The 27,283-nt window shown below is 44.8% G+C and overlaps 1 protein-coding gene across 1 annotated transcript in view; it reads right to left on the bottom strand.

Annotated features, from left to right (window-relative positions):
- MYO18A (myosin XVIIIA) overlaps positions 1-27,283 on the bottom strand; it is a 201,529-nt gene that overhangs the window by 121,204 nt on the left and 53,042 nt on the right. Inside the window, 14 exon segments of the mRNA XM_070735473.1 lie at positions 2,576-2,720; positions 5,678-5,741; positions 8,281-8,333; positions 8,335-8,382; positions 10,039-10,131; positions 10,133-10,182; positions 11,015-11,041; positions 11,044-11,124; positions 11,127-11,196; positions 11,198-11,224; positions 12,534-12,590; positions 12,592-12,711; positions 14,860-14,969; positions 17,419-17,506. Coding sequence (XP_070591574.1) covers positions 2,576-2,720; positions 5,678-5,741; positions 8,281-8,333; positions 8,335-8,382; positions 10,039-10,131; positions 10,133-10,182; positions 11,015-11,041; positions 11,044-11,124; positions 11,127-11,196; positions 11,198-11,224; positions 12,534-12,590; positions 12,592-12,711; positions 14,860-14,969; positions 17,419-17,506 — 1,033 coding nt within the window.

Genomic DNA, 27,283 nt, shown 5'->3' with positions numbered 1-27,283 from the left:
TCTTTCCTTCCCTCCCTCCTTCCTTCCTTCCCTTCCTTCTTATCTTCCTTCCTTCTCATCTTCCTTCCTTCTTTCCTTCTCATCTTCCTTCCTTCCTTCTTCCCTTCCTTCTCATCTTCCTTCTTTCTTTCCTTCCTTCTCATCTTCCTTCCTTCCTTCCTTCTTCCCTTCCTTCTCATCTTCCTTCCTTCCTTCCCTTCCTTATCTTCCTTCCTTCTCATCTTCCTTCCTTCTTTCCTTCTCATCTTCCTTCTTTCCTTCTCATCTTCCTTCCTTCTTCCCTTCCTTCTCATCTTCCTTCCTTCTTTCTTTCCTTCCTTCTCATCTTCCTTCCCTCCTTCCTTCCTCTCCTGCCTTCCTTCTCTCTTCCCTCCTTCCTTCTCATCTTCCTTCCCTCCTTCCTTCTTCCCTTCCTTCTCATCTTCCTTCCTTCTTTCTTTCCTTCCTTCTCATCTTCCTTCCCTCCTTCCTTCCTCTCCTGCCTTCCTTCTCATCTTCCCTCCTTCCTTCTCATCTTCCTTCCCTCCTTCCTTCCTTCCCTTCCTTCTCATCTTCCTTCCTTTTCCTTCCTTCCTTCCTTCCTTCCTTCCTTCCTCTCCTGCCTTCCTTCTCATCTTCCCTCCTTCCTTCTCATCTTCCCTCCTTCCTTCTCATCTTCCTTCCTTCCCTCCTTCCTTCCTTCCCTTCCTTCTCATCTTCCTTCCTTTTCCTTCCTTCCTTCTTTCTCATGTTTCTTCCCTCCTTCCTTTCCTTCCTTCCCTCCCTTTTTTCCTTCCTTCTTTTTTCCTTCCTTCCTTGCTTACTTCCTACCTACCTTCCTTCATTTTCAGTTTCCTTCTTCTCCCTCCTTCTTCTCCTTCCTCCTTCCTTCCTTTCTTTCCTCCCTTCCCTTTTTTCCTTCCTTCCTTTCCTTCCGTCCTTCCGAGGGGGGTCAAATGGGGACCCAGATTGTTGGGGGCAAGAGGCTGATTCTGTCAACCGCTTAGAGGGGGCTGTAAAAACACTGTGAAGGGGTCGATAAGTCTCCATGCTGTGATGCTATTGCTACCTGGACTGTTTTGGACCCCACCTGGGGAAAAGGAATTCCAAGGCCAGGTGTGATGAACCAACGGGACAAGACAGACAGGCGAGGCCTGAACGCTGGAGGCAAAGAAACAGGGGGGGGGGGGGAGATGGAGAGATGGAAAAGGAGGGGGGGCTTTTCGGGGTATATGAGGGAGCACGTTACCTTCACTGTTGTCTGAATTGCACAAGGGGACAGCATGCAACATGCAAACACAAAAAGAGTGAGTTAGAAGGCGGACGCGGCACCAACAACACACACACCACAAACACACACACACACACACACACACACAATCTTTGGGGCCCCAGGGACCCGGTTCAGTGGAGGGAGGTTTTTCCGTGGAGGAAGGGAGATGGATTTTGCAGGCTACCTACATCCCAGAGAGGGGACTCCGCTTGTTTGTGTGGCCTGGTTTCTGGCATGCCGTGGCCCAGTCCACGATCCGTGGGTGGGGGACCACTGCTCCAGTGACAGAAGGCAAAGCCTCAGGGCAGAGTTGCCCAAACTGAGCAACTGGAAGATGGCTGGGGTCCCAGTGGTCCTTGGCACGCTGGCCGCAGGGCCAAAGGATCTCAGCGGACGTTTGAAAACCATCAGAATTGACACAATCTCCATCTGTCAATTGCAAAAGGCCGCTTTATGGGATCGGCAAACATAATTCGCCGCTACATCACGCAGTCCTAGGTGCTTGGGAAGCGCCCGACTGGTGATGAAATACGGAATCCAGCATAGTGATCTCGTTTGCTGCGTTGTATTGACATCATCATCATCATCATAATAATAGGGCCAGAATCCCTGGGAGACCACCTTCTGCCGCATGAATCCCAGCAACCGTTCAGGTCCCACAGAGTCGGCCTTCTCCAGGTCCCGTCAACCAGACAATATCATTTGGCAGGGCCTAGGGGAAGAGCCTTCTCTGTGGCGGCTCTGGCCCTCTGGAATCAGCTTCTCCCAGAGATTTGCACTTCCCCCACCCTCCTTGCCTTCTGTAAGAGCCTAAAGAACCATCTGCGCCAACAGGCTTGGGGCTGCTAAGTCCAACATCTAGCCCCCAGCCAAGAAACTGAATTTATGCCTGAATGTGAGTCATTGGTTTTTAAGATAATGGGGTTTTATTGTGTTTTAAATTTAGATTTCTACATATTGTATACTGCTCAAAAAGATAAAGGGGACACTTAACACAATATAACTCCAAGTCAATCAAACTCCTGTGCAATCAAACCGTCCACTTAGGAAGCAACACTGATTGACCATCCATTTCACCTGCTGTTGTGCACATTCAACTTTGTCCAGAACAAAGGATTCCATGAGGATATTTCATTCTTTCAGATCTAGGATGGTCCTTTGGGTGTTCCCTATGCTTTTTTTTTGAGCAGTGTGTATTACTTTGTTTTGAGCCGCCCTGAGTCTGAGGAATAGGGTGGCGTAGAAATCGAATTAATTAATTAATTAACAAACAAACAGATATGCTAAGTGTGTCTCTCACACACACACACCCTGACCGCTTACCTTTGGTGGCCCCAGCTGCCCCCAGGTGGCAAATGGCGCCCAGGACGAGCCAGAAGGCTTTTTGCTCCTCGCCCGAGATGCCCATCACCTTCATAGCCGCTTGCAGCTTGCTGAACTGCTGCGCTGCTTTCTGCTTCTCCTCCGGCTGCAGCCAAAGAGAAAGAATGAAAAAATTAAAGCTGGGAGAGGAAAACCCAGAGCACAGGGGCGCCTCTACCTACGAACTGAATTCGTTCCGTCACCAGGTTCTTAAGTAAAAAAGTTTGCATTGGCTGTGTTAGTACAGGGTACATGTGTGTTAGGGTTTGCCATTGTAAACTGCATATTATAAACTGTACCAAACTTGTACTGTCACTTTAAATGTTACAGTTGCTACTGTAAAACTGTAGTTACTTAAAGGGTTAATGTGCACTCAAAGAGTTAACATTTAATTACAGAGTAAATGTTCAAGGCTATGTCCTCATTGAAGTTATAAAAGCTCATGATGGTGCCTGGTCACTTCCTTGTTACTTTATATTTGCCAGGGACAGGGGAGTTGTAAGCTCCGTGCTTGTATTAGCTTTGTGCTTTTGCCTATCTTATTGTATTTTAGCTTCGTGCTTTATCTATATATTTTAGCTTTGTGCTTGTTATCTATATTCTGTTTTGCTCTGTATTTGCTAAGTGCATATTTTGGATTGTTTATATTTTGTTTATATGTAAATAATACTTATTTAACTAAGTCTGTGTCTTGGCTTTATCACACATCCACGCTCTGTTAAAATTCTCTGCTCGGTATTGTCGAAGGTTTCATAGCATAGCTAACCAAGACATGCCAACAGGCTGCCAATCACTTTCCGGTCACAATTCAAAGTGTTGGTAATGACCTATAAAGCCCTTCATGGCATCGGGCCAGAATATCTCCGGGACCGCCTGCTGCCGCATGAATCCCCGCGACCGGTTAGGTCCCACAGAGTGGGCCTTCTCCGGGTCCCGTTGACTAAACAATGTTGTTTGGCGGGACCCAGGAGAAGAGCCTTCTCTGTGGCAGCCCCGACCCTCTGGAACCATCTCCCCCCTGAGTTTCGAATTGCCCCCACCCACCTTGCCTTCCGCAAGATGTTGAAGATCCATCTATGCCACCAAGCGTGGGGGGATTAATTTCCCCACCCCCACCTTTTCTGACTTGAACACTTGAGATTGGTGTGACTGTTTCTGAATTGCTAGTTTTTAACAATACGGGGTTTTTAATATAGTTTATATTGGATTTCTATTCTCTCGTATTTTATTGCTGTTGTGAGCCGCTCTGAGTCCTCGGAGAGGGGCAGCATACAAATCTAATAAATTATTATTATTAATAATTATTATTATTGTAAGAAGAAGCAAGTCTTCCCATAGGAATCAATGTAAAAACAAATAAGGCGTGTGATTGGGGAAACCACAGAGAGGATGGAGGCCTTGTTTCCTCCCAGGATATTCCTAGAGAGGCCCCACGGAGGCCTCTCCCCGCCTTTTCCAGCCCTGTTTCATCCCAGGAGATTCCTAGAGAGGCCCCACGGAGGCTTCTCCCCGCCTTTTCCGGCCATGTATCCTCCCAGGAGATTCCTAGAGAGGCCCCATGGAGGCTTCTCCCCGCCTTTTCCGGCCCTGTTTCCTCCCAGGAGATTCCTAGAGAGGCCCCACGGAGGCTTCTCCCTGCCTTTTCCGGCCCTGTTTTCTCCCAGGAGATTCCTAGAGGCCCCATGGAGCCTTCTCCCCGCCTTTTCCGGCCATGTATCCTCCCAGGAGATTCCTAGAGAGGCCCCACGGAGGCTTCTCCCCGCCTTTTCCGGCCCTGTTTCCTCCCAGGAGATTCCTAGAGAGGCCCCATGGAGGCTTCTCCCCGTCTTTTCCGGCCCTGTTTCCTCCCAGGAGATTCCTAGAGAGGCCCCACGGAGGCTTTTCCCTGCCTTTTCCGGTTACCGTTTCGGAGGCTCGGGTTTCTAAGTGGAAAATGGTTCTTGAGAAGAGGCAAAAAAATCACGGTTCTTATCTAGAAAAGTTTGTAAGTAGAGGCCTTCTTAGGTAGAGGTAAAAAAATAAATAAATTCCCAGAGCTTTTTTTTTTTTTGGTAGCACCGCCCACGAGAGGGTTACTCCGCTAGAGTGGAGTTAGGCCGCAAGATCTCGCTCACATCCTCTCCCAGCGGGGATGAAGAAAAGCAGGTAAGCCTTTAATTAAAAAACTCGGCATAAACCCTTTAGACATGGGAAGAGGGAGGCTTTGCGACGGTGGATAACTTTGTGGCGGCTTCCTTCCCGTTGACACCCGAGTGGGGAGAAGACGTGGCACACGAGTCTGCGGAGAGGAGCGGCATACAAATCCAATAAATATCTAATATATATCTAATATATATGTATGTATGGTTTTTTTTTAAAAAAAGATATTATTTTATTTATTTTTATTTATTATTTAGATTTGTATGCCGCCCCTCTCCGAAGACTCTTGTTTTATTCAGAGTGTCTTTCCCCTATTTTCCTCTGCAAAAACTAAGGTGCATCTTATACTCTGAAAAATACGGTAAATCCTTCCATTCTCCACCCTTCAGTCAGAACTGAGGAAGCTTCTTGGATGAGAGGCAAAATGTCTTCTGGGGAATGGAAGCATTGATATCCCTTGGAGACAGCTGGTCATTTCCATCCTTTCAGAGAGTCGTTGAGGCCACCTGGAGGTTTGTCTGTGTCCTCAAGGTCTCACCTGAGTGGTGCGAATGTGGGTGGAACAAAAGGAGTGTGCAATTCCAAGAAGGCTCCACACACCCATTTGTACCACTCAGGTGGGACCCTGGGGACAAAGATGAACCTCCAAGTGGCCTCGACGACTCTCTAAAAGGATGCAAACCACCAGCCACCTACAAGGGGCATCCATCCTTCCCTTCCCCACCATGCAGCCAGAGTTGAAGAAGCTTCTGGGATAAACAAGCGAAATGTCTTCAAAAGAAAAAACCCACAAAGTTGTGACCTGGGCGACTGAGAATCTCCCCAGACTTTGAGGCCTGGCAGATATTGGTCAACCTCAATCCCAGGTCTTCTCCTGAGCGGTCAGGGCAAAATGCCTTCACCCTTCCAAGCGGCCAGGGGTACCTTGGACAGAGGCACGATGCCAAAGACGTTGTTCTCAGCCAGGTGGTTAAAGTGCAGCTCCGTCCTGCAAAGAGAAGGGAGGAAAAAGAGAGGAGGTCATCAGAAACATAGAAGACTGACGGCAGAGAAAGACCTCCTGGTCCATCTAGTCTGCCCTTATACTATTTCCTGTATTTTATCTTAGGATGGATCTATGTTTAGTCCAGGCATGTTTAAATTCAGTCACTGTGGATTGACCAACCCTGTCTGCTGTAAGTTTGTTCCAAGCATCTACCACTCTTTCAGTCAAATAATATTTTCTCATGTTGCTTTTGATCTTTCCCCCAAGAGGGAACAGGTTGACCAGACCTGGCCATTGGATGCCTTCAGGCCACATCCCTGTCCTGTAAAGTCCATCCTGATTTTACAAGTAGTCCTCCACTGACTATGGTTCATTGAGTGATCCACCCAAAGTTACAAGGGCATTAAAAAAAAGGGACCGATGACCGTTTGTTAACCTATGAGCAGAGTATTCCTTGTTTGCCAAGGTTGGGCACACACAGAAACGTTTAGGTTGAGATTGGTTGTGAATAACTGCTCAGCCACAAAGAGATATACTCACCTGAATTAAAGTTTACTTTGACAAATGAAAAGTCTGAAGCTATACACATGGCATCGAGCCAAAATACCTTCTGCCGCATGAATCCCAGCGACCAGTTAGGTCCCACAGAGTTGGCCTTCTCCCATCGACTAAACAATGTTATCTGGCGGGGCCTAGGGGAAGAGCCTTTTCTGTGGCGGCCCCGGCCCTCTGGAATCAGCTCCCTCCGGAGATCCGTACTGCCCCCACCCTCCTCACCTTCCATAAGAGTCTTAAGACTCATTTATGCCGCCAGGCTTGGGGCTATTAAATTCTTGCCCCCTGGCCAATGAATGTATTGAGAGAATGCTGAGCAAATGGAATGACTGTTTGTTATGGTTTCTTGGGGTTTTTAGACTTTTAAATTAATTAACTGGATCTAAGATATTGTATATTGTTTATTATATGTCGTAAGCCGCCCCGAGTCCTCGGCATAAAAGTCCAATAAATAAATAAATAAATAAATAATAAGGCAGAATAATAATCCAAATATTACCAAGTACATAGTCTTTCTTACCAACTGTCTTTGTCATGATCTGTAAACAATGGTAAATCAAGCCTAAACACATTTTAATTGTAATTCATGACTACAATACAGAGAGATTGCGGAGCAAACCTAACAGTGAGTAGCCAGAAAAAAAACAAACAGAGAGGGTGAACTCAAGAGAAATAAGCTGTGAATTCTAGCTCCCTCTTGTGGCAGCCTGCAACACCTGCAGCCAATATATTGCCAACCCAAAAGTTATGGACAGAATCCTAACAATTCTGTTATAGAATCATAGAATTGGAAGGGACCTCCAGGGTCATCAGGTCCAACCCCCTGCTCAATGCAGGATGTATTAAACCATCCCAGAAACATGACTGTCCAGTCTCTGTTTGAAGACCTTCAGTGAAGGCGAGCCCACCACCTCGTGTGGCAAACTGTTCCACTGGTTTATCACCCTCACCGTTAGAAAGTTTTTCCTGATTTCTCATCTAAATCTCCTCCCTGGCAGTTCCATTCCATTGTTTCTAGTCCTTCCATGTGCTACTGAGAAGAATGCTGACCCCTCTGCTCTGTGACAGCCCTTCAGATATTTGTAGACAGCTATCAAGTCTCCTGTCAGTCTTCTCCTTTGCAGACTAAACATCCCTAGGTCCTTTAACCGTTCCTCATAGGACGTGGTTTCCAGACCACTCACCATCCTTGTAACTCTCCTCTAGTTTATCCATCTCCTTTTTAAATTGGGGTTGTCTTTCATGGCAGGTGGAGATATTCAGTGGGGATAGGAATCTTCTCTGAGGTCCAGTGGCCCGAATATCCCACACCATGGACGACTTACTTACTGACTGACTTACTTATTTGATTTGTATGCCGCCCCTCTCCGAAGACTCGGGGCGGCTAACAACAATATAAAAAAGACAATGTAAACAAATCTAATATTAAAAACAATCTAAAAAACCCCCATTTTAAAGAACCACTCATACATACAAACATACCATGTATAAATTCTATAAGCCTAGGGGGAAGGGAATATCTCAGTTCCCCCATGCCTGACGACAGAGGTGGGTTTTAAGGAGCTTGCGAAAGACAAGGAGGGTGGGGGCAACTCTGATATCTGGGAGGAGCAGGTTCCAGAGGGTCAGGGCTGCCACAGAGAAGGCTCTTCCCCCTGGGGCCCACCAACTGACATTGCTTAGTCGATGGGACCCGGAGAAGGCCAACTCTGTGGGACATAACCGGTCGCTGGGATTCGTGCAGCAGAAGGCGGTCCCAGAGATATTCTGGTCCAGTGCCATGAAGGGCTTTATAGGTCATAACCAACACTTTGAATTGTGACCAGAAACTGACCGGCAACCAATGCAGACTTATGAAGGTGGACACCTTCTGGCAGGCCTCGAAGGGTCACCCTGAAGACCCCCTCCTCCTTCCCACCCTTCCTTTCAAAGCACCTGACTTCTGAGGTCTCCACAAACCGCTCAAAGACCCCGAGCCTCTCCTTACCGTAAGGCGTTATCCGGGCAGGCCAGGAGATAGTAGAAGACGTTGAAGGTCCCCCTCGTTGGTGGGACGTTTAGCCACTCTGAGTTTCTCCAACAGCATGGTCTGAGGAGAGCAATTTGGGAGAGAGGGGTCAGTGTGGGCACCCCCCATGGCACCTCTAAGCGCATTTAAACTGTCACGACAGATTTGACAAAGTCCTCAAAAGTTTGGGCATTGATTTCAATTCCACTTTATTCTCTATGGTTCCCAGTTGGCTAGATAGCTGCCTTCCAAATTTCCCGTTCTTTTGTTCCCCGTTAAGTTTTCTCAAACCGTCTGTTTTTAGCTTCTTTCGGCAACAAACAATCACCAGCGCCTATTTTTTTTCCACCTTCTCCAGCGCATACCGTATTTTTCGGAATATAAGACGCCCCTTTTTCTCCCCTAAAAGAGGCGGATAATTTGGGTGAGTCTTATACTCTGAATGCAGCTTGCTTTTTTTTAAAAAAAAATTAACTAGCTGTTCATAATATTCCTAGCTCTTTCATTGTTACTCTCTGCAAAGAAGGATGTTTCCCAAGCCCTAAGTCTTTGCAGGGTTTTTTTCCCCAATTGCTCTACATGCTCCAATTGTTTCTTTCCAGGTGCTAATAATGTTCCCAGCTATTACTGGCTTGCAAGCTCTTTCACTGTTACTCTCTCTGAATAAGGTTTTGGGGTTTTTTTAAGCCCTAAAGTGCGCACGGCTCCATTTTCACAATCAGGATGCTGTATTGCCCCCGGTACCAGCTGCAACATGATCAAAGTTCACAGTTTCCTGTGATCATCCCCTTCTGACAAGCAAAGTCCATGGAGAAGATGGATTCACTTAATGACCGACTCACTAACTTAACAATTGCAGTTATATTCTATAAAGTTTGGGACAAATGGCATAATTGGTTGCAAAAAAGAATAAGTGGGAACAATTTATTTATTTACATCACAAAGCGGAGCCATCGCAAGAATGAACATGGAAAATTTAGCTTTTTGTTAGAAATACTATAATACAGTGTTTCCCAACCTTGGCAACTTGAAGATATTTGGACTTCAACTCCCAGAATTCCCCAGCCATCAAATGCTGGCTGGAGAATTCTGGGAGTTGAAGTCCAGATACCTTCAAGTTGCCAAGGTTGGGAAACACTGCTATAATACACATAGATTAAAATTAGATAAAAATCAGGTCTCAGATCTAGTAAGGGGTTTAATTATATGATCTGTAAAGAATAGTATTTGTAATAATTTGTACTTTTTACTTTTGTTTCTACCTTCTATCCTTTATATACCTTGAATTTAAGTATATAAGTTTATTTCTAATGAGACATAGAGTTAAATTAGCAGAGCCTGAAAAATACCGATATTGAAAACTACAAACTGTATATTGTGTAGAATTACATATAAATCACAATAAGGAAAGGAAGGGAGAGCAAGGTATCTAATTTTTAACTTTGTATATATTTTTGTTTGTTTTTGTATTGTGTACTTGAATTTACAGTTCCTAATAAAATAAAAATTAAAAAAAACAATTGCAGTGATTCTCTTAACAACGGTGGCCACAAAGGTGGTAAGATGGGACCGAACTCAGGTAACCGATGTCTCGCTTGGCAATATAAATTTCGACCTCCGTTTCGGATGTAAACCAAGAATGACTTGCACTGGGTTTCCGGGCGTCCCGAAAGAGCGACAGGTGATGGTGAAATGAGGGGCGGGTGGGAAAGAGGAGGACGGGGGCCCCTGGCTCACCTGTACGGAAGCCGAGGCCACCTGGCCGGCCTGGTCAAAGTCCAGCGAGATAATCTGGGAGAAGCGGGTGGCGTTGGTGTTCAGGCCGGTGCTGGCTGTTGCCAAAGGCTTCCAGGATGGTGTAGAGCGCCTGCCATTTCTCCACTGCCCGGGACAAAAGAGGCAGCGGGGTTAGTGGGGGGGGGGTGGGGGGGGGTGTATGCTTGTACCCTCCGCTGGCTATTGCTGGGGGGTTCAGAGCAGGCGTGTCTGGCCTCAGTTACTTTAAAGACTTTGCGGACTTCAACTCCCTGAGTTCCCCAGCCAGCAAGGAAGGGAAAGAGGGAGGGAGGGAGGAAGAAAGCGAGAAAAGGAGAGGATGGGAGAGTGGGAGATAGAAGAGGAAGAAAGGAAGGAAGAAGAGGAAGGGAAAGGGGGGGAAGGAAGGAAGGAATAGAAAGGGAGGGAAGGAGGAGGAGGGAAGAGAAAGAAAGGAAGGAAGGAAAGAAGGAAGGAAGGAATAGAAAGGGAGGGGAGAAGGGAGAGAGAGCGGAAGGAAGGAATAGGAAGAGAGGGATGGAGAATAGAAAGGGAGGGAAGGAGGGTGGGAGGAAGGAAGGAATTGAAAGGGAGAGAAGGAGGAAGGGAAGGAGAAGAGAGAGAGAAAGAAAGGAAGGAAGGAGGGAGGGAAGGAGGGAAGGAATAGAAAAGGGAGAGAGAAAAGAAGAAAGAGAAAGAGAGAGAGAAAGGAAGGAATAGAAAGGGAGGAAAGAAGGAAGGAAAAAGAAAGAAACAGTGAAGAAAGAAAGAGAGAGCGAGGAGAGAGAGAAAAAAAGAAGAGAGAGAGAAAGAAGAAAGAGAGAAAGGAAGGAAGGAAGGAAGGAAGGAAGGAAAGAAAGAAAAGAAAAGAAAGAAAGAAAGAAGAAGAAGAAAGAAAGAAAGAAAGAAAGAAAGAAAGAAAGAAAGAAAGAAGAAAGGAGACAGCCTCTGGGCCCACCTGAGAAGACCCCTCCCGGAGCTGCCGGCGGATAGTGGCCAGGTACTGGACCAGGTGCTGGCAGTTGGAGGTCTTGCCGCTGCCGCTGCTGCCCAGGAACACCACAGATGGTCCTGGCGGCTCATCAGCATGGCCCGGTAGGCCGCCTGGGCCAGGGCATAGTGCGGGGAGGTGTCCTCCTTCCCGGCACCCCTTGAACATGTGCATCACCTGGCGGGAAGCAGACAGGTTAGGATGGGGATGGGGGGTACTTATGACGAATGAGGGAACTCAGATTCATTTAACATAGAAACATAGAAGAAGATGGACGGCAGAAAAAGACCTCGTGGTCCATCTCGTCTGCCCTTATACTATTTCCTATATTTTATCTGAGGATGGATCTATGTTTATCCCAGGCATGTTTCAATTCAGTTACCATGGATTGACCAACCACCGTCTGCTGGAAGTTCGTTCCAAGCATCTACTACTCTTTCAGTAAAATAATATTTCCTCACGTTGCTTTTGATCTTTCCCCCAACTAACTTCAGGTTGTGTCCCCTTGTTCTTGTGTTCACTTTCCTATTAAAAACACTTCCCTCCTGAACCTTATTTAACCCTTTAACGTATTTAAATGTTTTCAATCATGTCCCCCCTTTTCCTTCTGTCCTCCAGACTGTACAGATTGAGTTCATGAAGTCTTTCCTGATACGTTTTATGCTTAAGACCTTCCACCATTCTTGTAGCCCGACTTTGGACCCGTTCAATTTTGTCAATATCTTTTTGTAGGTGAGGTCTCCAGAACTGAACACAGTATTCCAAATGTGGTCTCACCAGCGCTCTATATAGCGGGATCATAATCTCCCTCTTCCTGCTTGTGATACCTCTAGCTATGCAGCCAAGCATCTTACTTGCTTTTCCTACCACCGAACCACACTGCTCACCCATTTTGAGACTGTCAGAAATCACGACCCCTAAATCCTTCTCTTCTGCAGTTTTTGCTAGCACAGAACTGCCAATACTATACTCAATGATATGATTAGTAGATCCTTGGAACAAACTTCCAGCAGACATGGTTGGTAAATCCACAGTAACTGAATTTAAACATGCCTGGGATAAACACAGATCCATTGTAAGATGAAATGCAGGAAATAGTATAAGGGCAGACTAGATGGACCATGAGGTCTTTTTCTGCTGTCAGTCTTCTATGTTTCTATGTTTCTATTATGATAATATCTTGTAAGATTTGGATGATGGTGTGGATAATTAATATTTAAGATTAAATACATTTTCTTTTGAAAGGGCAGTTAGTATATGACAAGGGTAAAGAAATTTTTAAGAGGTAAATAAGGATGCGTGACAATTGAAAATAATCACTTCGGCCTAAATTTAATAAAATTTAATAGATAAGTGAAAGTAAATAGATGAGATGAAATAGCAAACAGCATTGTAAGTTTGTATAATGATATTGAAAAAGTTTATGTGAAAGTTTTCCAGGTGATAAAAGCAAGTCGAGGACCCCCCGCGTCGCGTCCGTACCCACCTTCTCAGAGTACATGGAGGGGGAGCTGAGAGGGTTAATGACAACCAGGTTGGGGCCGGGCGTAGGTGTGGATGAGGTTGCCGCCATAGCGCTGGCGGAGGGTATGGAGGGCACTGGACTCATTGAGGTAGACCAGGTTGGCCAGCTCCTCCAAGCGGTCGCAGGACGGAGGGTTGGCCTGGTCAGACAGAGATTTGAAGGAGGGGAAAAACAGAGGTTAGTTTGGACAAGACCACGGTTGGTTACAGAATCGTACCATCCTAGGGCTGAAGGCACCGTTAGACTCTGCCCATAACTGTTGCGTTGGCAATATATTGGCTGCAAGTGTTGCAGGACTGCCACAAGGGGGAGCTTCAGTTCATAGCTTACTTCTCTGAGTCACCCTCTCTGTTTCTTTTTCTCTGACTGCTCACTGTTACATTTGCTCTGCAATCTCTCTGTATTGTAGCCTTCTGCTGCACGAATCCCAGCGACCAGTCAGGTCCCACAGAGTGGGTCTTCTCCGGGTCCCATCAACTAAACAATGTCAGAGGAAGAGCCTTCTCTGTGGCGGCCCCGGCCCTCTGGAACCAACTCCCCCCCAGAGATTAGAATTGCCCCCCACCCTCCCTTACCTTTCGAAAGTTGCTTAAAAACCCACCTCTGCCGCCAGGCATGGGGGAACTGAGACCCTCTTTCCCCCTAGGCCTTTACAATTTTATGCATGGTATGTTTGTATGTATGATTGGTTTTTATATAATGGGCTTTTAACTGTTTTTAGTATTGGATTTTGTTATATATTGTTTTATTGCTGTTGTTAGCTGCCCCGAGTCTGCGGAGAGGGGCGGCATACAAATCAAATCAAATCAAATCAAATCAAATCAAATCAAATCAAATCAAATCATAAATAAATAAATAAATAAATAAATAAATAAATAAATAAATAAATAAATAAATAAATTACAGCTAAATTGTGTTCACGCTTGATATCTTTGTTTACTGATTTATGACAAAGACAACTGGTAGGAAAGACTATGCACTTGGTAACATTGGGTTGTTATTCTGACTTATTATGTGTGTGACTTTAGACTGTTTATCAGAAGATGTTATTTCTCATATTGGAAGACTGCTATCATATCTCTGCTATCATATCTTTTCATTAAACTAGACCTACCCAGTTCCTGCAACCATTTTATGTTTTAGCGTCCAGCCCACTAATCATCTTACTTGCTTTTAACAACAACAACAACAACAACAACAACAGAGTTGAAAGGGACTTTGGAGGTCTTCTAGTCCAACCTCCTCTTTAGGCAGGAAGCCGTACACTACTTCAGACAGGTGGTTATCCAACATCTGTTTAAAAACTTCCAATGTTGGAGCATTCACAACTTCAAGCTGTTCCACTGATCAATTGTTCTCACTGTCAGGGAAGTTCCCCTTAGTGCTAGGTTGCTTCTCTCCTTGTTTAGTTTCCACCCATTCCTTCTTTTCCTGCCCTTAGGTGCTTTGGAGAATAGTTTGACTCCCTCTTCTTTGTGGCAACCCCTGAGATATTGGAAGGCTGCTCCCCTGTCTCCCCTGGTCCTTCTTTCCATTAAACTAGACATAAACCCAGTTCTTGCAACTGTTGTTCATATGTTTTATCCTCCATTTATCCCCTAATTATCTTTGTTGCTCTTCTCTGCACTCTTTCTAGAGCCTCAACATCCTTTTTGCATCGTGGTGTCCAAAACTGAATGCTGTATTCCAGGTGTGGCCTTACCAAGGCCTTATAAAGTGGCATTAACCCTTCGTGTGATCTTGACTCTCTCCCTTTGTTGATGCAGCCTAGAACTGTGTGGGCTTTTTTGGCAGCTGCTGCACACGGCTGGCTCCTATTTCAATGGTTGTCCACTAGGACTCCAAGGTCCCTCTCGCAGTTACTCCTGTTGAGCCAGGTACCTGTGTGTTTTGCTTTCCTTGCCTAAACGTAGAACCTTGTTTTTTTCACCTTCTCTTCACTAAACCAGCCATGCCCAGTTCCTGCAACTGTTCCTTCTATGTTTTATCCTCCAGTCCCCTCATCCTCTTTGTGGCTCTTCTCTGCACACTTTCTAGAGTCTCCACGTCCTTTTTATCTGATGGTGGGGGACCCCTGGCCCAGCTCCCCCCTCCTACCTTTTCCGGCAAAGAATTTTTTTTATTTTTTTCTCTCCAATCACAGTACAATAAAAATTATAACAACAACATCAAATTGTTTTACAGTAAATCAATTTCAGGAAGTTATAGAATACAATGCTACCACCTTCACTTTTGATATCTGAATAAAAATAGCTGCCCAATTTTTTAATGCTATAGATCCTCCTACCTTTTCAATATCATCTTCGTCCACTTCCAGAATGGCCCCATCATAGTCCACTTTCACTTTGACCTTTCCTTCCGGTAAGAGGCTGGCAGCGTCGCTCTTCAGCTGGCTCGCTGGGAAGGCAGAGAGAGGAGATTAAGGGGCCACAAAGTCCACGAGAGAAGGGGGTCTCCAACCTTGGCAACTTTCAGAGACTTGTGGACTTCAACTCCCAGAATTCCCCAGCCTGAGAGGAAGCTGAAGTTCCCAAGTCTTAAAGCAAAACTGGCTGAGGAATTCTGGGAGTTGAAGTCCCCAAATTTAAAAGCACATGTGACTGGGGAATTCTGGGAGTTTAAGTTCACAACAACAACAACAACAACAACAACAACAATAATTTATTAGACTTGTATGCCGCCCCTCTCCTAAGACTCCGGGCAGCTCACAACAACAATAAACAATGCAATACAAATCTAATAATTAAAAACTATAGCTAAAAACCCACTACCATTAAAACAATCAAAACTACACAATCATCCCCATGCGTAAATCTCAAAGCAAAGCTGGCTGAGGAATTCTGGGAGTTGTAGTCCACAAGTTTCAAAGCAAATGTGACTGAGGAATTCTGGGAGTTGAAGTCCACAAGTCTTAAAAGTTGCCAATGTTGGGCTGCACTACAGACAAGCGAGATCGACCCTCATTCAAATAAACCCACCCACCTCTGGCTCACAAACGGGGCAGTGCTGCCACCTGCTGGCCCAACCACACCAAGGCAGCATTGTGACACACACCCCTTTTTCCACACACAGACCCTCTACCCAAATTTAGCAACCCGTCCTAAAAGAATGAATGTTAGAAACAGCAAATGAAAAGTCAAACACTGTTTTTTCCCCTGCGCTTTCTATTTTTTAAAACGCTTTTAAAAGTTTGGCTTACCGTATTTTTCTGAGTATAAGATGCACCTTTTTCCTCCCTAAATGAGGCTGAAAATTAAGGTGTATCCTATACTCTGAATGCAGCTTTTTCTAAGCTTTTTCCCCCCAACCCTAACTAGCTGCTAACGATCTTCCCAGCTCTTCCCTTGCAGGTTCTTTCACTGTTACTCTTTGCAAAGAATGTTTTCCAAGCCCTAAGTCTCTGCAGAGTTTTTTCATTTTTCTAACTTGCTCCAAGTTTCTTTCCAGCCCTAACCAGGTGCTAACAATGTTCCCAGCTCTTACCGGCTTGCAAGCTCTTTCATTGTTACTCTCTGCGAAGAATGTTTTCCAAGTCCTAAGTCTTTGCAGTTTTTTTCCATTGCTCTACTTGCTTCAAATGTTTCTTTCCAGCCCTAGCCAGATTCTAACAATGTTCCCAGCTCTTACTGGCTTGCAAGCTCTTTCACTGTTACTCTCTCTGAATAAAGTTTTTTAAAACCCTAACCAGGGGATAGAATAATGTGCTGAAACTGACCAGAGTAAGGACGCTAGCCAGATGAAGATTCTTTTCCCTATTTTCCTCCCCAAAAACTAAGGTGTGTATTATACGGTAGGGGTTCTCTTTTTGAAATGTATACAATATTAAAGTTTCACTTTTTTTTTTTTACTTAACCAGTCATACCATCTATCCCAGGTGTTGCAGAATTCTGTATTGTCTTTTTCCTGGAATTCCAATGTTAAGTTATTCATCTCTGCTACCTCGTGTATTTTACTTATCAAATTTAATATCAAGGGGGGAGTTTCCTGCTTCCAATGTTGAGCTTATGTCATTCTAGCTGCCTTTGTTAAATGTAGCATCAAGTATCTGTGTTCTTTATTAATTTTGTTCCTGATTACCCCTAGTAGGAAAAGTTCCGGTCTTAGTGGGATTTTATTTGTCGTAAGCCCTTCATGGCATTGGACCAGAATACCTCCGGAACCGCCTTCTACCGCACGAATCCCAGCGGCCGATAAGGTCCCACAGAGTTGGCTTTCTCCGGGTCCCGTCAACCAAACAATGTCGTTTGGCAGGCCCCAAGGGAAGAGCCTTCTCTGTGGCGGCCCCGGCCCTCTGGAACCAACTTCCCCCGGAGATTAGAACGGCCCCCACCCTCCTTGTCTTTCGCAAGTTACTTAAGACCCACCTATATTGCCAGGCATGGGGGAACTAAGACATCTCCCCCAGGCTTATTATATTTCATGTTTGATGTGTATGTGCTGTATGGTTTTTAATTGTTGAGGTTTTTATATATTTTATTATTAGATTTGTTCCATTGTTATACTGTTTTTATTACTGTTGTGAGCCGCCCCGAGTCTTCGGAGAGGGGCAGCATACAAATCTAATAAATTGAATTGAATTGAATTTGTTCTAATATGTCCCTAATTTTTCTCCAAAATTTCTTAGCCACTGGGCACGTCCACCACATGTGGAAATATGTTCCTGCTTTTTCTTTGCACTTCTGGGTTCTTATTTTCATGTCACCACAACATGCAAACTAAGCAACTCCGGTCACCCCTCCCTTGCTTTGCAAAGCACTCTGACCCCCCACCACCACCAAAAATCGAAACGAGAGCCCCCCCAAAGCCCCCCCACGACCCCCACCCGCACTGAAGACCCCTCACTCACCCAGGGAGAAGCCATCTTTGTGAACCAGCCACGCTTTCTCCGTCTCGTACCAAGCCTCTTCGGCGGCAATCTGTTCCTCCGTCTTGGCCTGCAATTGGGGGGCGGGGGGGGGGGAGAGAAAATGGAGATGTTACAGGCCTGGTCTTTCCAGCTAGTCCTCGACTTACGGCGGTTCGTTTAGTGACTTCGCTCCAAAGCTACAACGGCACTGAAGAATGTGACTTGTGACTATTTTTGTTCACCGTTAACGGCTTTTTGTAGGATTCCCCATGGTCACATGCTCGGAAAGAGCTTCGTATTTATGACTGTTAGAATTCTGCCCATAACTGTTGGGTTGGCAATATATTGGCTGCAGGTGTTGCAGACTGCCACAAGAGGGAGCTAGAGTCCAACCTCTCTGTTTCTCTTTGGCTACTCACTGTTAAGTTTGCTCTGCAATCTCTCTGTATTGTAGTAATGCATTATAGCTAAAATGTGTTTAGGTTTGATATCTTTGCTGATTATGACAAGGACAACTGGTAAGAAAGACTTGGTAATGTTTGGATTATTACCCAAATTATCCCTGAGTCCTTTGGGACTAGGCAGCATAGAGGTCAAACTAAATAAAATAAATAAAAATAAATAAATAATTCCAACTGTTATGTGTATGATTTTGGGCTGCTAATTTTCAAAGTAAACTTTAATTCGGGTTAGTACATCCGTGTGTGGCTGAGCAGTTATTCACAACGAATCTCAATCTAAACCTTTCTTTGTGTGCACAACCTTGGTAAACCAGGATTACTCTTCTCATACGTATGTGCATGTGTATGTGTATATGTATGGGTGTATAAGTGCACTAGTGTGCCTTTCGTCCCCTGTCCAATTGTCTTTCCTTTATCTCATATCTCATATATATTTTCTTCCTTTCATATATTTTCTCTTCTATTTTACATATTATCTTTATATACAGTATATTACTTCATGTCTACAGTATTCTCTTCATATGTATTGTGTATTGGACAAAGAATAAATAAATAAATAACTAAATAACTAAATAACATATTTTTGCTGCTAATGAAAAGGAAGGGAGACTACTATCAATCTATTTCGGATTTATTTGCCTTCATCAGGTAGCCACATCCTTACTGGGATTTGAACCTGGGGCTCTGCCTTGTGTGTGTATAAAATACTGGGGAGATATAAATGATAGATAATAAAGGAGAGATACAGATATAGACAGACTGAGATTAGAGATAAATGAGAGATAGATATAGATAGACAAATATCTACTTATCCATCCATTTGTCCATCCATCTATGCATCCATCCATCAATTTGTCTGTCCATCCATTTGTCCCTCCGCCCATCCATCCTTCCATTCATCTGTACATCCATTCATCCGTCCGTCCGTCCATCCATCCATCCATCCATTTGTCTGTCCATTCATCCATCCACCTATCCACCCATCCCTCCATCCATCTATTCATCTGTCCATCCATCTATGCATCCATCCATCCGTCTATCCATCCATTCGTCTGTCCATCCATCTGTCCCTCCCTCCCTCCTCCCCTCCCTGGTGTCCTTGTCCTGTCGCTTATTAGACTCCACGTGTGGGGAAGGAAGGGAAGGCCATGCCTGGCCACCCTCAAGATGTGGGGGAAGCCTTACATTCCAGCATGTCGCCCGAGCGCACACATCAACCCAGTGGCAGGCGGGAGGAGGAGGAGGAGGCTCCAGGGCGGTGGGGTACCATACCTGGCCAGTGGCAGCCACGGCGGTCACAGGTTCCGGCTGAGGCAGCAATGGGGGAGAGGAGGAGAGAAGAGAGAGATAAAGGTGAGCAGAGGTCAGGGGCACCTGGCAGGAAGCGGCTGCCCTGTGGGAACCAGGACAGGAGAGCATGCCACAGGAGAGAGACCCACGGGGCAGCTTCTGCAGAGACCATCCAGCCTTTTATGGTGTGAGTAAAAAGACACAGGGAGGAGGAGGAGGGGGAGGAAGAGGAGGAAGAAAAGGAAAAGAAGGGGGGAGGAGGAGGAGGAGAAGAGAAGGAGGAAGAGAAGGGGGAGGAGGAAGAGGAGGAAGGGGGAGGAGGATTTCAAAAAGAAGGAGGAGGAGGAAGAGGAAGAGGAGGAAGAAAAGGAAGAGAAGGGGAGGAGATTTGGAAGAGGAGGAGGAGGAAGAGGAAGAGGAGGAAGAAGAGGAAGAAAAGGAGGAGGAAGAGAAGGTGGAGGTGGAGGAGGAAGATGAGGAGGAGGAGGAGGATTTGAAAGAGAAGGTGGAGGAAGAGGAGGAGGAAGAGGAGAACGGTGGGGTCCTTGGTGCTCTCTGAGCTGGGTTATTTTTCTGCCAGACGTTTAATTACCCAACTAGGTAACGTCATCATTGCTCCAAGGGGGGGGAGTTTGCTGTGTTTATATACTGGTGACTTGCTGGTTGTTCCTTGACTGGGGTGTTGTTTATATAGCTTGGTTGGTTCATCTGGTGTTAAATGTTAAACCACAGCCGAATCAAGGAAATATCCCACCAATGCTAAGCAAAATTCCTCCTCTTTTTAAAAATTTTTATTTATTCATTTTTTTCTTTTTAAAACATCATTGCACAGATCTACACACACACACCTTATCTCTTCTGTTGCTTCTATTTTATAATACACAGCATAGTTAACATAATATGCTTAATTCTGAATTCCTTGCCTCCTTTCACATTGCATCACACAGCTTTAGTTTTATTCTCAATCCAATTATACCGTTTATTCCAAATTTCACAATACTCTGTATTGTTTAATCCCTTAATCTCCATTGTCATCCTATCCACTTCTGCACACCTGTAAATTTTACCTATGACTACGTTTTCTGTTGGGGTTGCGTTATTTTTACAATATCGTGCAAATGTACCTTTGCAGCCGTTGTTATGTGAATTATTAAATATTGAGTTTTTTGGGGGGAGAGATATCGTTTCTTCCAGATTCCTAACAGTATGCCTTCAGTGGTCAATTCTATTTTCTTCCCTACTATCTCTTGTAGAAATATAGAAACATAGAAGATTGACAGTAGAAAAAGACCTCATGGTCCATCTAGTCTGCCCTTATACAATTTCCTGTATTTTATCTTACAATGGATCTATGTTTATCCCAGATACGTTTCAATTCAGTTCCTGTGGATTTACCAACCACGTCGGCTGGAAGTTTGTTCCAAGCATCTACTACTCTTTCAGTCAAATCATATTTTCTCACGTTGCTTCTGATCTTTCCCCAAACTAACCTCAGATTGTGCTCCCTTGTTCTTGTGTTCACTTTCCTATTAAAAACACTCCCCTATTGTACCTTATTTAACCCTTTCACACATTTAAACATTTTGATCATGTCCCCCCTTTTCCTTCTGTCCTCCAGACTCTACAGATTGAGTTCATGAAGTCTTTGCTGATAAGTTTTATGCTTAAGATTTAAGTATTGCCCACAAGATCATATGCTACAACGTCCTGCCTCTCAATGACTACTTCAGCTTCAACCGCAACAACACAAGAGCACGCAACAGATTCAAACTTAATATTAACTGCTCCAAACTTGACTGTAAAAAATATGACTTTAGCAATCGAGTTGTCAAAGCGTGGAACTCATTACCGGACTCAGTAGTGTCAACCCCTAACCCCCAACATTTCTCCCCTAGACTATCCACGATTGACCTCTCCAGGTTCCTAAGAGGTCAGTAAGGGGCGTACATAAGCGCACTAGACTGCCTTCCGTCCCCTGTCCAATTGTCTCTCCTTTGTCTCCTTTATCTTTTCTTCCTTTCATATATCTTCTCCTCTATTTTTATATCTTTTCTTCTATCCTTTTCTTTATATATATTACTACATGTCTATTCTCTTCAATATGTATTGTGTATTCGACAAAATAAATAAATAAAATAAATAAAATAAAATAAATAAAATAAATAAGACCATTCCACCATTTTTGTAGCCCATCTTTGGACCCGTCCAATTTGATCCATCTCTTTTTGTAGGTGAGGCCTCCTCCTATGTAGCCACCTGTGTATCATTTTCCAGAAACCCTATCTATCTATCTATCTATCTATCTATCTATCTATCTATCTATCTATCTATCTATCTATCTATCTATCTATCTATCTTATCTATCTATCTATCTAATCTATCTATCTATCTAATCTATCTATCTATCTAATCTATCTATCTATCTATCTCTATATCTATCTATCTATCTATCTATCTCTATATCTATCTATATCTATCTATCTATCTATCTATCTATCTAATCTATCTAATCTATCTATCTATCTAATCTATCTATCTATCTATCTATCTATCTATCTATCTATCTAATCTATCTATCTATCTATCTATCTATCTAATCTATCTATCTATCTATCTAATCTATCTATCTATCTATCTAATCTATCTATCTATCTATCTATCTATCTAATCTATCTATCTATCTAATCTATCTATCTATCTATCTAATCTATCTATCTATCTATCTATCTATCTAATCTATCTATCTATCTATCTATCTATCTAATCTATCTATCTATCTAATCTATCTATCTATCTAATCTATCTATCTATCTATCTATCTCTATATCTATCTATCTCTATCTATCTCTATCTATCTATCTCTATCTATCTATCTATCATATCTATCTAATCTATCTATCTATCTATCTAATCTATCTATCTATCTATCTATCTAATCTATCTATCTATCTAATCTATCTATCTATCTAATCTATCTATCTATCTATCTATCTCTATATCTATCTATCTCTATCTATCTCTATCTATCTATCTCTATCTATCTATCTATCATATCTATCTAATCTATCTATCTATCTATCTAATCTATCTATCTATCTATCTATCTATCTATCTAATCTATCTATCTATCTATCTATCTATCTAATCTATCTATCTATCTATCTATCTCTATCTATCTATATCTATCTATCTCTATCTATCTATCTATCTATCTATCTATCTAATCTATCTATCTATCTATCTATCTATCTATCTATCTATCTATCTAATCTATCTATCTATCTATCTAATCTATCTATCTATCTATCTATCTATCTCTATCTATCTATATCTATCTATCTCTATCTATCTATCTATCTATCTATCTATCTATCTATCTAATCTATCTATCTATCTATCTATCTATCTATCTATCTAATCTATCTATCTATCTATCTATCTAATCTATCTATCTATCTATCTATCTATCTATCTAATCTATCTATCTATCTATCTATCTAATCTATCTATCTATCTATCTATCTATCTCTATCTATCTATATCTATCTATCTCTATCTATCTATCTATCTATCTATCTATCTATCTATCTATCTATCTAATCTATCTATCTATCTATCTATCTATCTATCTAATCTATCTATCTATCTATCTATCTATCTATCTAATCTATCTATCTATCTATCTATCTATCTATCTATCTATCTATCTATCTATCTATCTACCTACCTACCTACCTACCTACCTACCTACCTACCTTCTATGACATCCAATCCCGAAGGATTCAGAGCGGCTTAAAACAGTATAAAATACAAAAACAGTAAAAAAGAAGTCAAATACAGAATTCTGAAGTATAAAACCATAATTAAAAGCCATAATAAACTAACATGCATACTTGATATTCATACAATTGGGCCATGATTGTTCTTAATTCATGGGCCTCAGCAGGCCTGCCGGCAAAGCCAGGTCTTGGTGGCCTTACGGAAGGCCAGTAGAGTGGGAGCAGTATGGATATCGGCCCGGGGGGGGGGGGGCTGATTCTATAGAGCCGGGGCAGCCACCAAGAAGGCCCTGCCCCATGGCCCTGCCAACCTGCATTGCTTAGTCGACGGGAGCTGGAGGAGGCCAACTCTGTGCGTTCTTGTAGGTCTCTGGGAGGTATGTGGCAGGAGGCAGTCCCGTAATAATAATAATAATAATAATAATAATAATAATAATAATAATAATTTATTTATTTTAAATTAGGTTTGTATGCCACCCCACTCCAAAGAAGACTCGGGGCGGCTCACAACAACAATAAACAATGCAGTACAAATCCATTAATTAAAAACTAAATTGAAGAAACCCATTATCATTTAAAAACAGTCAATACTACGCAATCATAACCACACATAAATCGTACTAGCCAAAGGGGATATATCAATTTCCCCATGCCTGGCAACATAGGTAGGTCTTCAGAGTCTTGCAGAAGGCAAGGAGGGTGGGGGCAGTTCGAATCTCCGGGAGGAGTTGATTTCAGAGAACCGGGGCCGCCACAGAGAAGGCTTTCCCCCTGGGTCCCGCCAGACAACATTTTTTAGTCGGCGGGACCCAGAGAAGGCCGACTCTGTTGGACCTAATCCCCCCCCCCCCCCGCAGGGATGGTGCGCCCAAAAGACCCACAAAAAAGCCTTGACACACTCCACGCTTTGCGCCGCAACGCACCTTTTGAGGCGCCTCTCCAGGGGTCAGGGAAGAGGGCGGCTTCTCTTCAGGCTCGGCGGGCTGAGACGGCTCCTTCGAAGGAGGACGCGGCGTGGAGGGAAAGGAGGAGACCGCGTCAAACTCCCAGACCGCAGTACGATACAGGCCGACATACAAGTGTGCATGCACACACACACACACACAAAGGTGCACATCAGTTGTGAACACGTGCGCAAAAAAGCTTCGTGCGCATTCTCTTCACATGGCAAACGAGTGGAACACACAAGATGGCGGTGCAGACATTTTGCCAAGCGATGCCCTTCCCGCCTCTGTGCAACTATTCCGGCTTTGCCCAGATTTGTCGGCTTACAACGGTTCATTTAGTGACTGTTGGAAGTTGACAACAAACAAAAGGACTTTGGGGACCAATATTCACACTTACGACAACTGTAGCGTAGCGATATGCCTGTGGTCCCGAGTTCAAAATTTAGGGCGCCATATAAATCCAATAAAGTGAAAGCGAAAGTGAAAGTGAAAGCAAATTTAGGGCAGCATATAAATCCAATAAAGTAAAAGTGAAAGCAAAACCAAAAGCCATTAAATTAAATGTCACGGCACCTATCACCATTCCCCCTGAAACCAAAGCTGGGGGGAACCAATGGCACTTGGAGGACTTGTGGGACTTCAACTCCCAGAATTCCTCAGACAGCATGGCAGGTTCAGGAACTCTGGGAGTTGGAGTCCGTTTGCTGGCTGTAAGGAATTCTGGGAGTTGAAACCACCCAAGGGCCATGATTCCCACCTGTGCCCTAAAGGAAGAGCCAAATCACATGCCGGAGGGGCAGGAGGGGAGGGGTATCTTGCACCCCCCACTCACCCGCCCCCCAAGCTAAGCGGGTCCACAAACCATGCCATGCATCCTGGTACCTGACTGGCAGGGCTGGCATCCTGGTCAGGTGATTTCGGCAGCCCTTCGGAGGGATTCCCTTCCGGGAGGGGTGGGGGCCCCACAGTCTTCTCGGGGGGTGGGGGGGACGCCTCCTCCTTCTTGCCTCCGCGCTGCCTGGAATGGGGCCGGTGCTCCTTGGTCTTGGCCCGGGACATGAGGCTCTTGAGCCCAGCAGAGAGGTCGTCCTTCGGGGCAGCCTCCTTGGGTGGGGGCTTCAGGGGAGGAGGGGGGGACAGCAACCGGGGGGGTGGAGAGAGGACCCTGGGGGCGGCCTTCTCCTTCTTCCGGCTGGGCTGCTTGGGGGGTCCCTTGGGGGGTCCCTTGGGGGCTTGGGCCTCCTCCGCAGGGAGCACTTTCTGCACCAGGCTCCGCATAGCCTTGCCCACTTTGGTTCGGGGTGAGGGGCCACGGGCGTCCTCGCCGGGGGTCCCAGGCTGAGTCTCCGCATTGGGCCCCTCCAGGCCGTTGACGGCTTGGCCAGAAGGCTGGGCCTCCCCGTTGATCACGGGCTCCGGGCTCTTCCCTTTGCTGGGACGTTTAGGGGCCTCGGGGCTCCGGAGGTGATGGCACTGGGGGGCTTCCTTCTCAGCCATTGGGGGCTCCGGCTAAGGGTCACAGACACAAAAAAGGGGGTTACCGAGGGTTAGGCGGCATATAAGTTAAATGAAATAAATACAGTGATACCTTGTCTTACGAACTTAATTGGTTCCGGGACGAGGTTCGTAAGGTGAAAAGTTCGTAAGATGAAACAATGTTTCCCATAGGAATCAATGGAAAAGCGATTAATGCGTGCAAGCCCAAAACTCACCCCTTTTGCCTTAGGCCGCTGGGAATCCCCGCCTCCAGACTTGCGTTGCCAGCCGAAGCGCCCGTTTTTGCGCTGCTGGGATTCCCCTGAGGCTCCCCTCTCTGGGAAACCCCACCTCCGGACTTCCGAGTTTTTGCCATGCTGGGATTTCGCTGAGGCTCCCCTCACTGGGATTCAAAGCAGTGCTGGCAAAAATGAAGGGAATCCCAGCGAGGGGAGCCTCAGCGAAATCCCAGCATGGCAAAAACTCGGAAGTCCGGAGGTGGGGTTTCCAGGGAGGGGAGCCTCAGGGGAATCCCAGCAGCGCAAAAACAGGGGTCACTTTGCTGGCAACGCAAGTCCGGAGGTGGGATTTCCCAGCAAAGGGAGTGTTCGGCTGGCAACGGAAGTCCAGAGGTGGGGCATCCCAGCGGCGGCGGCTTAGGTTCGTAAGGTGAAAATAGTTAGGAAGAAGAGGCAAAAAAATCTTAAACACCAGGTTCATATCTCGAAAAGTTCGTATGAAGAGGCGTTTGTAAGACGAGGTATCACTGTACGGGTTATGGGCGGCATACAAATCTAATAAATTAAATTAAATTAAATACGATACACCGTTTTCCTCCCTAAAAGAGGCTGATAATTTGGATGAGTCTTATACCCTGAATGTAGCCTCTTTTTCCCCCCAGTCCTAACCAGGTGCTAATGATGTTCCTAGCTCTTATCCCCTTGCAAGCTCTTTCATTGTTACTCTCTGCAAAGAAGAATGTTTTCCAAGCCCTAAATCTTTGCAGGGTTTTTTTCATTACTGTAACTTGCTCCGAGTAAGTTTCTTTCCAGCCCTAAACAGGTGCTAACAATGTTCCCAGCTCTTACCCATTGCAAGCTCTTTCATTGTTACTCTCTGCAAAGAATGTTTTCCAAGCCCTAAGTCTTTGCAGGGTTTTTCCCATTGCTCTACTTGCTCCGACTGTTTCTTTCCAGGTGCTAACGGTGTTCCCAGCTCTTACTGGCTTGCAGGCTCTTTCATTGTTACTCTCTCCAAATAAGATTTTTTTAAAGCCCTAACCAGGGGATAAAATAATGTGCTGAAGCTGACCAGACTAAGGACACTGGCCAGATGAATGCCTGGTAAGCAGATTCATTTTCCTCCCCAAAAACTAAGGTGTCTCTTATACTCCAAAAAATATGGTAAATAAAATAAATCAATCTGATCACACTTCGCCAAATACAGCATTCAATCCAGCAGGTTCTGACAGGTTCTGGAGAAAATTTAGCTGAAATTTTGAGTCGTTTGGAGAACCGGCAAATACCACCTCTGGCTGGTCCCAGGAGTGGGATGGGAAGGGGGATTTCTCAATATCCTTCCCCCAAAATTGGGTTTCACCACTGATTCAATCCATATAGCCCAGGGGTAGGCCAAGTTGGCTCTTGTGGACTTCAACTCCCAGCATTCCTGAGCCAATCATGCTAGCTCAGGAATTCTGGGAGTTGAAGTCCCCATGTCATGGAAGAGCCAACTTTGCCCACCCCTGGTACTATAGCCAATCAGCCCACCTAACTGACCCCCCCCCAACCGATCGTGACCCACAAGTCGGGCCTAGCCTGGGCTGGAGTCATGCTCAAACACAGATTCACTTACGGGACCCTCGTCGTTCCCATTTTTTTTCACGGTTAAAACTTTGTCTTCGTCCTTAACC

The sequence above is a fragment of the Erythrolamprus reginae genome, chromosome 1 (genome assembly GCF_031021105.1).
Source record: "Erythrolamprus reginae isolate rEryReg1 chromosome 1, rEryReg1.hap1, whole genome shotgun sequence".
Taxonomy (NCBI): domain Eukaryota; kingdom Metazoa; phylum Chordata; class Lepidosauria; order Squamata; family Dipsadidae; genus Erythrolamprus; species Erythrolamprus reginae.
The sequence above is the reverse complement of the archived record's forward strand: the minus strand, read 5'-3'. Positions and strand labels throughout refer to the sequence as shown.